The 15314-nt window shown below is 41.6% G+C and overlaps 1 protein-coding gene across 1 annotated transcript; it reads left to right on the top strand.

Moving 5' to 3' along the window:
- Nucleotides 1-350: 350 nt before the first annotated feature.
- Nucleotides 351-14672, top strand: ogg1 (8-oxoguanine DNA glycosylase). The gene is given in 9 exon segments (XM_039678842.2): nucleotides 351-441; nucleotides 1134-1287; nucleotides 2367-2725; nucleotides 4401-4580; nucleotides 13359-13537; nucleotides 13661-13808; nucleotides 13993-14042; nucleotides 14363-14488; nucleotides 14490-14672. Coding segments are annotated over 9 exon segments (1293 nt in total). The 5' UTR covers nucleotides 351-383; the 3' UTR covers nucleotides 14529-14672.
- Nucleotides 14673-15314: the final 642 nt, after the last annotated feature.

Below are 15314 nucleotides of genomic sequence, written 5' to 3'. Positions count from 1 at the left end.
AACGCCTGATAAATGAAAGACTAATATATTTTTTGGAGAGTAGAAATAAAATGTCTGTCTGAGAAAGCGCAAGTAAATAAAGACACTAGCAGCATTATTTGATGTGGAGAAAGCAAGCATATGTCATGCTGTGGAAGGAGGGATACCTAATTAAACTACATTTAATGGGAGTTAATGTGAGCACATTTTTATGTCACACAGGAAATTTACACAAGAAAACCAAGTTGAAATATAATTTACAAGAAATTGGTGAAGGGCAGTATAGAAAAAAGTAGAATGCGGGAATAGTGATCATATTTTTCATATACATTTTTAAGGAGGACTGGACTGGAAAGACGAATATAATTATGAAGTGACAAGTTAATAGACTATAGGTGGCAGTAATGCAACTTTTTGGATGCCAAAAAAGCCACAACACCAAGGAAGAAAGAGAAGAAGAAGGTAATACGCCGAAGGGTGTTTATTCTGTCATAAAATTCAATCGGAAAAAGAAGATACATACAATGTTGAAGATTAGCCAATGGGCTGTTAGTTCATTAAGTGAAAATATGTTTATTAGGCGTACTGAAAAAAAAAACACGTCTGAAAAACGCTGTTTTGCCTCATTCCCAACCCAGCGTTAAGTTTTGTTGTTGTGTATGTTGACATTGGAGGCTCGATTTTAAATCTGCTCTGCCGATGCTGACATCAAATGCCGATGCTTACAAAGGACGGGTTTCGATTTGTATCTCAGATACTGTAGCAATCCTTCATAATTGCAATTTATTGTATATGTATACGAATTGAGGAAAAACAAACAAAATGAGATCTGAATGCAGCGCCCCTTGTCCATAGGACACTGGCAACATTTTCTGCTCAATACTGCAAAAATGTTGTACTGAGTGAAGTTTACTTATTTTTGTGAAAAATAATTGTTTCTGTTAATTTTGGCGTATACAGCATGCACAATATATATATATATATATATATATATATATATATATAAAGTATAGGTCTCTTTGTTCGCTACAGACATTTATTTAAACTTGTCTTCTGTGCAAACCATATGTGTGTTTTCCTAGCATGTTTTAGTTTGTTTCAGTTTATTTTATTTTCCTTGAATTATTGTTATTATTATTATTTTGTTATCACAGTAGCTGACTTGATATGTCCTGATGGTGTAAAAATCAAAGCTATAATGTCCCAGCATGCTCTGCTCTCTGTGGGTTGTAAGGCATGGCGGTCACTCAAATGTCCACAGTCCGAGCTTCGGCTGGATCTCACTCTGGGATGTGGTCAGACCTTCAGGTAAACTATATTTTACTGTTTCATTGCTCTCTTCAAAAGAAACATTTATTTTAAAAGGGTCCAATAGCTGGGTTTCACATAACATCACGCCACTACGTCGCAATGGCGCGAAATGCAATTGGAGGGCAGGAAATGATTTGCTGTATTTAGAAAGCACTATAACAAACTCAAAATACCTATGTTTTGCATTGTTTATGGTTATTTAAATCGGTCAAACCACGAGGAGTTTTTAATCGTGTATCAAAATTTGTTGTTCATAAGGGGGGAAAATGCAAGAAATTGTCTGAAAAACTCAGGAAAAATGGCTTGCAAACCTATGTATGCGTTCGGGGGGAGTCGAATGGGAAAATGCCTGTGTGCAGTGATCACTTCGTCAAAGGTGTAACGTACCACTTTCCGAATTTTGTAAAGTCAAAGTATGTCTGTAAGACGAGGTGCTGATATCTACCGCCTCGATGGCAGGAAAATCTCAATTCAGTTGAAAAATCGCTCCTCTTCATAAAATAAGGATCACCTCCAACATATGTTAGATTTTTTTTGTGATCATTTTCTTTTGTGGTCAGACTTTCCTCCATCTCATCCATGGCACTCTTCACTCCCTGCCCTCCATCTGAATTTCGTGCGTCATCATAATCACGTGACTGAAACCCAGCTATTCCATGTTTATGTAGCATTTTATTTACTCCCTGCAGCCAATTTATAATGTTAGTCATTGTTTCTCATACCCAAGCCAATCTTAATTTATTTCACACCGTCTCTCACCCTCAAGTATGCTGTTTTTATACTGTACCTTTAAGATGTCTGTGTAAATTGTGTTTTGACTGGCCTGCCAAGACACATGTGAAATAATTAACAACACTCCCACCAAGCTGGTAAATACTGAGAGTAGGTACTGATATGTAAATATGGGTGTATTAAAAAATACGCTAAGCATCATACCATATAGCACACTGTAAGTAAAGTAGTATTCCATCCTGTACAATGCCTTAAAATTAAAAAAAATATATATACTTTTGATAATGTTTCTTTAAGCGTATGAATGTCCATGTTCAATTGTTCATGATTATCTATCTTTTTAGATGGCGTGAGACTGCAGATGGTCACTGGACGGGAGTAATGCGGGGAAAAGTGTGGACGCTTACTCAAACAGAGGATACTTTATGGTACTATGTTTACAATCACCAAAAAAATCAAGGAACAGAAAACAGACAGAAACAAAAAGTGGAAAAGGAGGAGCAGTTATTTGTGAAGAGGTCAAAAAGAATGATTGACATAAAGGAGGAAGAAGTGGGAATGTGCACAGTTTTGTCTGAACCTGACAACAAAGAGGAGGAACTTCTGAGGGACTATTTCCAGTTAGATGTTAAATTAGGGGATCTCTACGGGAACTGGAGCACCGCAGATCCACACTTTAAGCATATAGCAAACATCTTCACAGGTACATATCTAATTAACTAACATGAACAACAGCTGTAAGTATTTTTGGTTAAATACAATAACAAATATAGTGCTCATAGTTAGTTCATGTTAATTAACTAATGTTAATTTCCAAACCTTATTGTAAAGTGTTACAGATTCAACTGATTCATTCAAAAGCGGGCATGTGTTGCTCAGACGCAATTACAGCGCTGTGGCTTTATTAATAGTTCAAAACAAAGCAAAAACAGGCAATATGGTGTCTAAAATGTAAGCCACTTAATTTTGACTTCTTGTTTATTAAACTTGTATAAAATCAATATCTCATTTGTTATCATGCTGATATCTCGAGAAAAACAGCACTCTTCGTGTGATTTTTATTAACTATATTAAATTATATAAATTAGACTAAATTACGCAGCGAAAGCATGCATTCAAAATGTGCACCCGCACTATTATGCGTGCACTTTGTGTGTGTGAGAGTGAGAGATGTACTCTTGGATGATATCAGATTGCACATTGTAAAATCGACAATTATGATATTATCGCAGATGATATACAGTATATCGCACACCCCTAATAACGAGTGATACGAACAGTACCAATGTTGTCAGTTTTACCTTATCAAATCGAGCCGAGTCCTCATCTTTTGGAGTGTGTGCAAAGTAAATTTGCCCCCCAGAAGTTCATAAAGAGATTGTAAAACTAATCCATATGAATTGAGCGGTTTAGTACACATTTTCTGACGAGTCCCTCTTTATATAATGAACAGATTTAATTTAGGCTTTTATTCACATTTAAACTTTGATGAGAGTGTTTTTTAAATATAAAGAAAAAATTGTACATTCAACATTGATGTGGCAGCATGCTATAACGCACATACTTGTCAAGTCAAGTCACATTTATTTATATAGCGCTTTTCACATTACAGATTGTATCAAAGCAGCTTCACAGTGATATCATGAAAGTAGTACAACACAGATCAATAATATTGTTAAATACTAAATATTAAATAACCCCAACTAAGCAAGCCAAAAGCAAGGCGACATACTTGTTCTCTTTCAATGTTTCATAGAGGTTGAATTCATAACAAAATATGCTAAACGTCTCATATTACTTCTGAATAGGATCTCTACTTCATTTCCATATGTGTTTTGAGTGATCAGAAGCATTATTTCCACAATTATACAATTTATGGAGGCGCCCTTATATGGGCAATGGAGTCTGGTTGTCATCTAGTGAAAAGGTTTGGTACTGCACCCAAACAAAATTTTACTGAAACTTTTTTTTTTGAGATATGAACCTACAATTTGAACACAACTTTTTTTTTTTTTTTTTTTTGCAGTTCTAGTCACTCAGGTTTAATCTCAGGTCTATATTCCAAAGCATTCTTGAATTACAACCATTTAAGTTCGAAATGTGCATTTTCACTAAATTAATATATTAGAATGATTTCTGAAATATCATTATTTTACAGGAAGCAGAATGCTTCATAGGCCAGACATGTTGAAATCACATGACCAGCCAAATACTACTCACTTTGTTCACGAAACAAACTTTGTGTCTATAGACTTACATATTAGCTAGTGCAACATAAACTAAAATCTACTGAGTGCTATATTTTGAACAGTGGTTCTTAATTAAAAAAAAATCCTTTTTAATGTGTGTGGATCTGTCTGTCTTTTTGAATATCTCAGGAGTTCGTTTGTTACGTCAAGATCCCAGAGAGTGTCTTTTCTCATTCATCTGTAGCTCTAATAATCACATCTCACGGATTCAGGGCATGGTTGACAGACTGTGTCAGACACTCGGGACTCTCCTCTGCAAGATTGATGATGTGGCCTATCATGATTTCCCCCCTCTGCAAGAACTTACAGGTAGAAAAAAAAGTATAATATGACTTGTTTGTTTGCTTGGTTTTATTGTATTTATATGATAGTTGTATTTTTCTAATTTAATTTATGCCATGAAAATGACATGGCATCTATCTTACAGGTAGGTGTATTAGCACTCTACTGTCATGCATTTTTTTTTTCATTTTGTCAGTGATCAAAACAATTATGGCTGTTACTAATAAACTCAAATCAATGTGAAATGCAAAAGCAGCTTTAAATAATGTACAATATAAACACAATATAAAAATGTTTCACTGGTCTCGAAGTTAGTTTTCTGTATGAAGTAGTTTTATAATCACTGTTTTAAGTTGTTGGGGTGCTTTCTTCACGTTTATATTTATTTCATATTATCGTCTCGGTTACGGATGTAACCCTCTTTCCCTGAGTAGGGAACGAAGATGTTACGTCAGAAGTGACGGAGAATGGGGGTTTCGCATAGAAAGCCAATCCTCTTCGAGTATTAAAAAACGAGCCAATGGCAAAGAAATGCCATGGGTCTGCGGAATTTGCATAGCGTATCTCCGCCTCACCCCGTGAGTATAAAAGGAGGAAGCGGACGCCACCGCAGTATGTCTTCACTGAGGAGCCGAGACTGAACTCCGGTGTCCACCCAGCGGTACAGCGGAAGTGGCAGGGAGACGTAACGTCTCCGTTCCCTACTCAGGGAACGAGGGTTACATCCGTAACCGAGACGTTCCCTTTCGTAGTCACTTCGAGTTACGTCAGAAATGACGGAGAATGGGGGTCTGTGCCATCACGCCATCTTCATAGCTGTCTTCCAGTGCCCTGCGAAAGTCTGGACCCCTGAACATAGCTTAACCAGGGATCCTACTTTGACACAGGAATACCAAGGTACACTGGGAAACATATCCCGGGAGGGACATGCCACCAGATGCCTACCGAAGGAGGACTTACAATACACATATGGCCGTATTAGGGACTACATATGGAGATCACTGGAGCACCAACCGCAGGTGGCAGAAACTTAACTCCAGGGGTGGCAGATGGCTTGCCGAGGGAAGACACATGCTCAGAGAGGCTTACAGTGGAAATACACATGTGGGAGTTACTAGCAGGAACCATGCACATGGAGGCACCTAACCGACGTCCAAGCAAAACACTGGCGTCAGCATCAACAGTGCTGGAGGAACTCAGGGCTTCCGTAGAAGGCTCAACTGAGAAAAATCGCACTTATCCAGTCGGTGGAGTGGAATGGCGAGCAAGCGAAGACACCTGAGCGGGTCCAGTACTGGCCGGGTGAGCGAGTACAAGAGAGGACACAGGCTCCACTCTGAGATTATAGAATCTGGCGAATGTGTTGGGTGTCGCCCAGCCTCCAGCTCTGCAGATGTCTGCTAGCGAGGCGCCATGCGCTAGAGCCCAAGAGGAAGCCACACTCCCGAGTGGAGTGGGCTGTCACACCAAGGGGGCACGGACGACCTTGCTGCTGGTAAGCCAAAGCAATGGTGTCCACTATCCAGTGAGACAACCTTTGCTTTGAGAGAGCCCTTCCCTTCTGGCTCCCACCATAACAGACAAAGAGCTGGTCTGAGGTCCTGAAACACTGCGTTCTGTCTACGTAAGCACGGAGGGCACGTACAGGACAGAGCAGTGCCAAGGCTGGGTCTGCCTCCTCCAGGGGCAGCGCTTGCAGGTTCACTACCTGGTCCCGGAAGGGAGTGGTAGGAACCTTGGGCACATATCCAGGCCGGGGTCTCAGGATCACGTGAGAGTAACCCGGCCCGAATTCCAGGCACGCTTCGTCAACGGAAAATGCGTGCAGGTCCCCTAACCACTTGATGGAGGCCAGTGCAACCAGGAGTGCTGTCTTAAGCAACAGGAACTTAATCTCGACTGATTGCAGAGGCTCAAAGGGAGGCCTCTACAGGGCGCTTAAAACCACTGAGAGGCCCCAAGAGGGAACGAGAGGAGGGCGAGGAGGATTCAGTCTCCTCGCTCCTCTCAGGAACCTGATGATCAGGTCGTGCTTCCCCAGAGACTTACCTTTAACTGCTTCGTGATATGCGGCAATAGCAGCCACACACACCTTCAGGGTGGAGGGAGACAGCCTTCGCTCCAACCCATCTTGCAGGAAGGAAAGCACGACACTGATCGAGCATCTCCGGGGGTCTTCTCGGCGAGAAGAACACCAGTTGACAAAGAGGTTCCACTTCAACGCATAGACGTGTCTCGTGGACGACACTCTAGCGGAAGTGATAGTAGCCGCCACCGCAGGTGGCAGGGTACTTAGACCTGCCTCGACCCGTCCAGGAGCCATGCATGTAGCCTCCAGAGATCGGGTCGAGGGTGCCACAGGGTGCCCCGTCCCTGAGAAAGGAGGTCCTTTCTCAGAGGAATTGGCCAAGGAGGTGCTGTCGCGAGGAGAATCAGTTCGGAGAACCAGGTCTTGGTGGGCCAGTATGGGGCGACCAAAATGACCTGCTCCTCATCCTCCTTGATCTTGCGAGAATGCTCACTGGGGGAAACGCATATTTGCGTGGGCCCCGCGGCCAGCTGTGCGCCAGTGCGTCTGTGCCGAGCGTGCCCTCGGTCAGAGAGTAATACAGGGCGCAATGGGATGAGTCGTGGGAGGCAAACAGATCTATCTGTGCGTCCCCGAACTGATCCCAAATCAGCTGGACCGACTGGGGATGGAGTCGCCATTCGCCAGAGACTAGATGGAGCCGTGACAGCTCGTCAGCTGCACAGTTCCGAACTCCTGGAATGTGGATAGCATGAAGGGACCTCAGGTGCTTCTGACTCCATAAGATGAGGTGGCGTGCGAGTTGCGACATACGGCGAGAGCGTAGACCCCCCTGGTGGTTGATGTACGCTACTGTCGCGGTATTGTCTGAACGGACTAGTACGTGTTGACCCTTGAGCAACGCACGGAAGCGGTGCAGAGCAAGGCGTACTGCCAGCAACTCGAGGCAATTGACATGCATGAGGCGCTGGGGTCCTGTCCAGGACCCCCCAACCCGTGGCAGAGGCATCTGTGGAGACAACAACATGCCTGTAAACTCGTTCTAGGGGAACACCGGCCCGTAGAAAGCTGAGGTTCCTCCACGGGGTGAAGGTCTGACGGCAGGTCGGAGTCACTGGAACTCTGAGCGTGCCGTGATGCCATGCCCAGGACTCGGGACTCGATCGCGAAGCCACAGCTGAAGCGGTCTCATATGAAGCAATCCGAGTGGCGTTGCCGCGGATGCCATATGCCCCAGGAGCCTCTGAAAAAATTTCAGTGGGACCGCACTCTTGCCCTCGAACTGTCGAAGACAAGTCAGCAGTGAGTGTGCACGCTCGCTCGTAAGCTGCGCGGACATGGCGACCGAGTCTATCTCCATACCGAGAAAAGAGATCCTCTGCACGGGGCAAAGTTTGCTCTTCTCCCAGTTGACCCAAAGGCCCAGACGGGCTAGGTGCCGGAGCACAAGGTCTCTGTGTTCGCAGACCTGATCTCGAGAGTGTGCTAGGATCAGCCAGAGCCAGAGGTGACGTTCCTGGACCACGTTAGTGGCCATCACCTGACCCAGGGAGCGTGCGGCCAATTTCGTCGCCCGGAGAGCGAGGTCAGTGGCGGCAAGCAGTTCGTCAAACGTCCCTGGGTCAGTCCCGCCCTCATGCATGTCTCTGAGCAGCTGGGCCTGGTAGACCTGCAAGGTGCCCATCGCATGCATGGCTGCAGCTGCCTGTCCTGCAGCTCTATAAGATCTCGCCACCATAGCTGACGAGAACCTACAGGCCTTAGACGGGTGCTTTGGATCACCACGAGAGGACGCGCTCTGCGGACACAGTTGCATCGCAACAGAGCGCTCCACCGCAGGGACCCCAGTGTACCCATGGACAGCTGCACCGTCGAGGGGGGGAAAGGCGGAGGAAAACGTTCACGGGAGGTCAAAGGAGCCTTTTAATGACTTCGCCAACTCCTCATGCAGTTCCGGGAAGAAAGGAATTGGGGTTGGCTGAGGCTTTGCAGCGGCAGCCGCACCGAAAAACCAATCGTCCAACCGCGAGCGAACGGGACAGGGCGGTGGGTTCGACTCTAGCCCGATGCTCGTGGCCGCCAGAGACAGCATAGTAGTCATTTCGGGATCCGATACGGGCAACGCTGAGACTCCCGAGGGAGGCAACGCAGCCGCATCATCACTTACCAATAGGGCTGCAGCTATCGATTCTTTTTGTAATCGATTAATCTAGCACTTAATCGATCGATTAATCGAGTAATCAGATAATTTGTTTATGTGTGTTTTTAAGCAACCAAAACAAATAATGTATTACGAAAATGATAAGGTGTTTGGCTTTTATTTCTTTAAAAAAAATAGAGGTATTTATTCCACCTGCAACATTTGGCTCCACAACTAATTATTGCAATTTTTACCCATTTAGTGTTTATAAGTGCCAGTGCCAACAATTATATAACATACAGTTAAAACAATTTACTGTAAAACCTGTTACATGTAGCCCATAACATGTAAAACTTTGAATACAAACATAAATAGTAAAGCCCATTTGGCCTTAGTTTTGTCTTCTTAATCCAACATTACAAAAAAAGGCTTTGCACCTTCTGCAAATTACCCACCTGGAAACAAAAATAAATTAATATAAAATATCAACCCAAACAGGTACACAAATGTGTATAAATTATAAAAAATAAATAAATAGAAATAAAACAATTATAAAAAGGAATCAGACTTTTTCAACTGTAATCTCAAGACAAACATCAGAGTGTGTGTGTCAGTGTGTCTCACAATATTTGTTCCTCCATCACGTCCCGGTGAATGTATGCTGAAATTTTTGTTGCGTGGCTACATAAAAGTTTAAGCATATGATGAATTGCCGCAATTGGTCTGACTGGCGCATGAGAGAGACATGGGTGCACGTGCTCGCTTACCTCTCTGCCGTCGTGCGCGAGCTGCGGTAAAGGAGCTCAACATCTCGCATGCGCGCTCGCACTAGATTACAGGATATTTTAACTTGCGAATTAATATGCGTCCTAAAACTAGTCGATCGCGAGTGGCTCAACAGGTAGATAGACGAACTCATCTTTCAGGTATTTGACCGAAGGGATTGACACTTCAGCGTGAGAAATCGAATTGCGCGAGTCTCACGCTGAATGCGTGAGAGTTGGCAGCCCTGCCAGGTATACTTTGCAGACACATTGCATCTTGTTCTCTCCCTTTACAAACATATAATGATCCCAAACTTTAGACATTCTCTGCCATTTATGAAGTCAAATGTATCATGCGCTATGGTGTGCTTCCTGAATAACGGTCCGTGTGAAACAATCAGATCCCTGCGTGCGCGTAAAGTGCGCATCATAGGAATTTAACGAGGCTTCGAGGCAGATTTTTTGCCTCGAGGAATTTTTGTAATCGAATAACTCGAGTAACTCGAATAACTCGAGAATCGTTTCAGCCCTACTTCCCAATGACTCAGGCTCGCCTTGTGATGCCGCGATCGACATCGCGTCCTCCTCTGGAGCGCCGAAAGAAACACGCGGGACTTCCGTAGAAAGCCCCGCCTGAATCCTCGCGACACTCGCGGGTTGCGACACTGGAGAGGGGGGCGTGGTCCGAGGACGTGTCGTCGGATCACTCCACACCGTACCCCTCAGATCACCCGGTCCCCCAGCCGAACTACTAGCCCTGTTAGAGGAAGCAGAACGGGTGGTGGATGCGGGGACTCTCACTTTCAGATCATTGAGTCTCGATCTCAGTGTAGCGATGATCATGTTCCCACAGAAAGAACATGAGTCATCCAGGAGTGCTGCTTTTGCATGCTCAAAGCCCAGACACACAAAACAGCACTCGTGCTCATCAGAGGATGACAGATAACGACCGCAGCCAGAAAAACACGGGTGAGACATCTTTAAAAAGACGCGCACCGTGCACTCTTTTAGGAGAGGAAGCTCTGCAGCGCTGAGGCGACCAGGGAGAAAACACCGAGTCCGGCAGACCGCAACACAGACCGCAGGCAAAGTGAAGACTCGCTGGGTACCGCCGTCACACCAACACTGGAGAGCCGCTCGTCTCGAAGAGGGTGAGTCACTTATAACTCAGATCTTTTGGCTTGTGGAGTGAAGATATGTTCTTGGCTCCGAAGCGAAAACATACTGCGGTGGCGTCCGCTTCCTCCTTTTATACTCACGGGGTGAGGCGGAGATACGCTATGCAAATTCCGCAGACCCATGGCATTTCTTTACCATTGGCTCGTTTTTTAATACTCGAAGAGGATTGGCTTTCTATGCGAAACCCCCATTCTCCGTCACTTCTGACGTAACTCGAAGTGTCTACGAAAGGGAACTATATAACACCACTCGCCTCTTAGACATCAAAAAACGATATTTGGGAAAGGAGCTAATGGACAACTAATTCATATCTTTTTAGCTACCACCAAATTCTACCATACAACTATTAAATTTAAAAATAAATTGTACTTAGCTGTTTACTCTGACTAAATCACACTGAACAGAATGAAGCAGCTGACAAAATGGTATTTAGTCCTTAATTGAGCATTTAATTAATTTCAACCGAACTCATCATCCATGGCGACTGATAATTTTTACATATAGCTATACAATAAATTATGCATTTGCATGTTAACATATAGTGACGCTTTTCATTTAAACAAATTATATTTCAAATATCAATATAATAAAAACATGAAGGGTAGTTGTGTTTGTCAGGTCTCATTCATGAAGTATTGCAGTGTTTAAAAAGCATGTATTTGTTTTATTTAAAGAGCACCCTTTAATCTCATTCAAGTTGATCTGTGATCTACTGTACTTGAGACATCCATCTGAGGAGTATTGGTGAAATGCGGTTACAGACAAGCTTAGCTGAATTAAAGCTTTTAAAACAACTTTTAACACCGTATTTTTAATACGATGTACACGATAATGTCCAAATATTTCCTCTAATGTCTCTGAAAATATACAGACTGTAAAATCTTCTTGCAAACACTTTTGGAAACTAGACAACAACTGCTCATTAATAATGCATATATATATATATATATATATATATATATATATATAGTTTAGAGTTTTATTAATCCAATTAGTTGCAATTACTCAGTGAGCTTACATGGTGCCAAATATAAAACACTTATAATTATAAATAATTATAATAGATTTATTACATAGCATTGTATTGCTTCAGGCACGAAAGTAAATCTATAGCGATTTGTTGAACATTTAATTTCCCTTAGACATCATCCCAGGGGCATCCATTCAAAGTCCAAATGCAGCGGGTCCAAATGCATACTATATAACCGGAAAGTAGCAAACCGGTTTGTTTAAATAATTATTATTATTATTTATTTTTTTGCAAATTGGCTTTGAGCCTACAATAGGATATTATTAAATGAAATATTTAATTTTTTTTGTTAAAAGACAAAAGAAAAAACACATGGGGCCTGTATTTTAAATATATAATATAATATTCTGCAGTAATTTTAGTTTTTGCCACAATATCTTGTTTATTTCAGACCCTGGTACATGCCAAATAATTAAAAGAATAGACATGAAATGTTGATTTGAGTTTAATGGTTAGTTCACATACAAATTCACCCTCATGTCATTCCAAATCCTCAAGGCTTTTGTTAAGGAAATTTCTGTCCCTTCATTAAAAGTACATTAACCCAAGACTTCAAAGTGAATAAATTGCAAGAAAACTTAATCCAAATGAATTGGGCAGTTTAAACCAAGTTTGATCACATGAGGTTTATTCTGCAAGCACATTTGAGCTTCCGCAAAAACCAATGAGGTTTGTTCTCGCACGTCGAGCATGTACTGTTGAGTATCCTTTTACCATATTTGATGTGCTCTGTGTGTTGATTTAATGTTTATATATGAATAAAGAGCTACATTAAATCTGTTCAAGATTTGGGATAAAACTTGGTTGAACTATCCCTTTAAATAATTATATTTTATGAGAAGAAAGATCATAGACTTAAAGGAGTAGTTCACTTTTGAAAAAAACTTTTGCTGATAATTTACTCACCCCATGTCATCCAAGATGTCCATGTCTTTCTTTCTTCAGTCGAAAAGAAATTAAGGTTTTTGATGAAAACATTCCATTTTTCTCCATATAATGGACTTCAGTGCGAACCAGACGGTTCAAGGTCCAAAAGAAACTTTCAGTACAAACTGCAAAGTTGTTCAAAGGGCTTTAAACGATTCCAGATGATAAATAAGGGTCTTATGAAGCGAAACGATCGCTCATTTTATAAATAAATAACAAAGTTTAAGTTTTATAAGCTCAAACGCTCGCTTTGCTCTGTTCTGTAACGCACTCCTGTTCGAACTCGTTCATCACAACCGTCTGGTTCCCACTGAAGTCCATTATATGGAGAAAAATCCTGGAACGTTTTCATTAAAAACCTTAATTTCTTTTCGACTGAAGAAAGAAAGACATGGACATCTTGGATGACATGGGGGTGAGTAAATTATCAGCAAAAGTTTTTTGAAAAGTGAACTAATCCTTTAAATGAGAGATGTAAAGATGTAAAAAAAAATAGCACATATATGGTATGTAAGAAATGGGTTGCCCATGACAACAGTTATTTATATAGTTTAGCATTTTTATGCAAAAATATTTGGCTGCTCAATGCCAATATTGACCATCACAATCATATATCCTGACAGACTAATAAGAGTAATGTGTTTAAAAACCAAAATCATTGACACACCACAATCCAAAATTAAACAAGCACTGAAAAGGATAATGCTTAATATTTGAATGTTTGTTTATGTGACAGACCCTAGTGTGGAGATGCGTTTGCGAGACTTGGGTTTCGGCTACCGTGCTCGTTTCCTGCTGCAGAGCTCACAAATCATTGTGAACTCTCATGGCCCTGACTGGCTCCAGTCACTCCGCAGCGCCCCCTACCTGCAGGCCAGAGATGCACTGAGAACTCTTCCTGGAGTTGGTCTCAAAGTACATAAGGGCTTATTTTATTTCAGCCTAACTGTCCTGATCATTCTAGCTGTTAAACACATAGATTTGTCATATCTGTAAACATCGGAGTTACATCTGAAATATATGTTTGCTTGGGATCAGGTGGCTGACTGTGTATGTCTGATGTCACTGGACAAGTTTGAGGCTCTTCCTGTGGACACACATGTGTGGCAGATCGCCAAACGTGACTACAACTTTGCTGCCGGTAACAGCCAGAAGACCTTGACTGATAGAGTCTACAAAGAGATTGGTTAGTATCCATAATATACTCTGCCTGCAACCACACACAACAGTCTAGCAATTTGTGCCTGTGAGTTTTGAACTGACAAACTCCACTCGAGTTTTCTTAAAAATTTAAATGTTAAAAATTAAAAAGTTAAAATTTACTTTAAATGTAAAGTAAATGAGGTATATCTTTGATCCTATTTTTCTAGGTGACTTCTTTAGAAAAGTCTGGGGTCCCTATGCTGGCTGGGCACAGTCTGTGAGTAAAACTGTACAACTTTCATCGGATAATAATATTTGAAGAGTTCAGATGCAAAAGCCTCTAAATGCCATTTGAAATTTTCTTCTTTAATGATGATTTTTTTCAAACTTGTATATTTAAGTTCAGTAATTTCACTTAAATAACAATTAATAGGTAATTATCATTGCCATTTAAGTGTAATTACTGAACTTAAATATACAAGTTTGATAAAAATCATCATTAAAGAAGAAAATTTCAAATGGCATTTAGAGGCTTTTGCATCTGAACTCTTCATTTATATATTTTTTTCACATTGATGACCTCTTTTTGTTTCTTAGGTACTTTTTTGTGCTGATCTAAAGAAGTTTCAGAAGCTGAGAGAAGAGGTTCCTGTAATGAAAGATGAGAAAACTGAGCTGAAGAACAAGATAAAAAAGAGAGGACATGAGGGATATAATGAAGAACCAGAAAAGAGAAAAAGGCAATAAGCATCAGAGGTCATAAGATCAATTATCAACTCAGACTCTTTTTTTTAAAAATGGGGATAGGATGCATCTTTTGAATATAATCTACTTTAAATATACAATATGTTATATGTAGTTGTTTTTCTCAGGTTTCAAAAATAATAAAATTCTGAATTTGCCTGAATTTTTTTCGATTTTGTCGAAGTAATAGCCTCATGGGCAGAGCTCCAATTTGTCTCTCAATAGCATTACCAAGTTCAATTACCGGCTTGGTCCTCTCTTGATCATGTGCCCAAGTCTTTTCCTTTGTCGTTTCATGTCTCTCCTTCACTCTTATCCCATAAAGGCTCTCAGGACATCAAATTCAAATATGCAAATTCACTCTTTGCCAGAATGCCAGTAGGTATAGCGGATACATAAAGTAGAGCTGCACTTATAAGCTCTACATTCTTATAGGCAATAGGCATTATACAGAGGCAATAATAAAAGAATAAGCTAACACTTTAAAATACGGTTCTTTTATTAAACATTAGTTAATGTATTAACTAACATGAACTAACCTGGGCGGCAGTGGCTCAGTGGTTCATGTTGTCTACGAACCGAAAGGTTGGTGGTTCAATCCTCGGTTCCACCTGACCAAGTGTCGAGGTGTCCATGAGCAAGACACTGCTCCCGCCGAGCTGGCTGGCGCCTTGCATGGCTGACACCGCCGTCGGTGTAGGAATGAGTCTATGAATGGGTGAATGTGAGGCAAATGTAAAGCGCTTTGGTGGCCATTAGGTCTATGAAGGCGCTATATAAATGCAGTCCATTTACCACAACCATG

This window comes from Pimephales promelas, chromosome 14 (genome assembly GCF_988280905.1).
Source record: "Pimephales promelas chromosome 14, fPimPro1.hap1.1, whole genome shotgun sequence".
NCBI lineage: Eukaryota > Metazoa > Chordata > Actinopteri > Cypriniformes > Leuciscidae > Pimephales > Pimephales promelas.
This window is presented reverse-complemented; position numbering and strand designations above follow the sequence as displayed.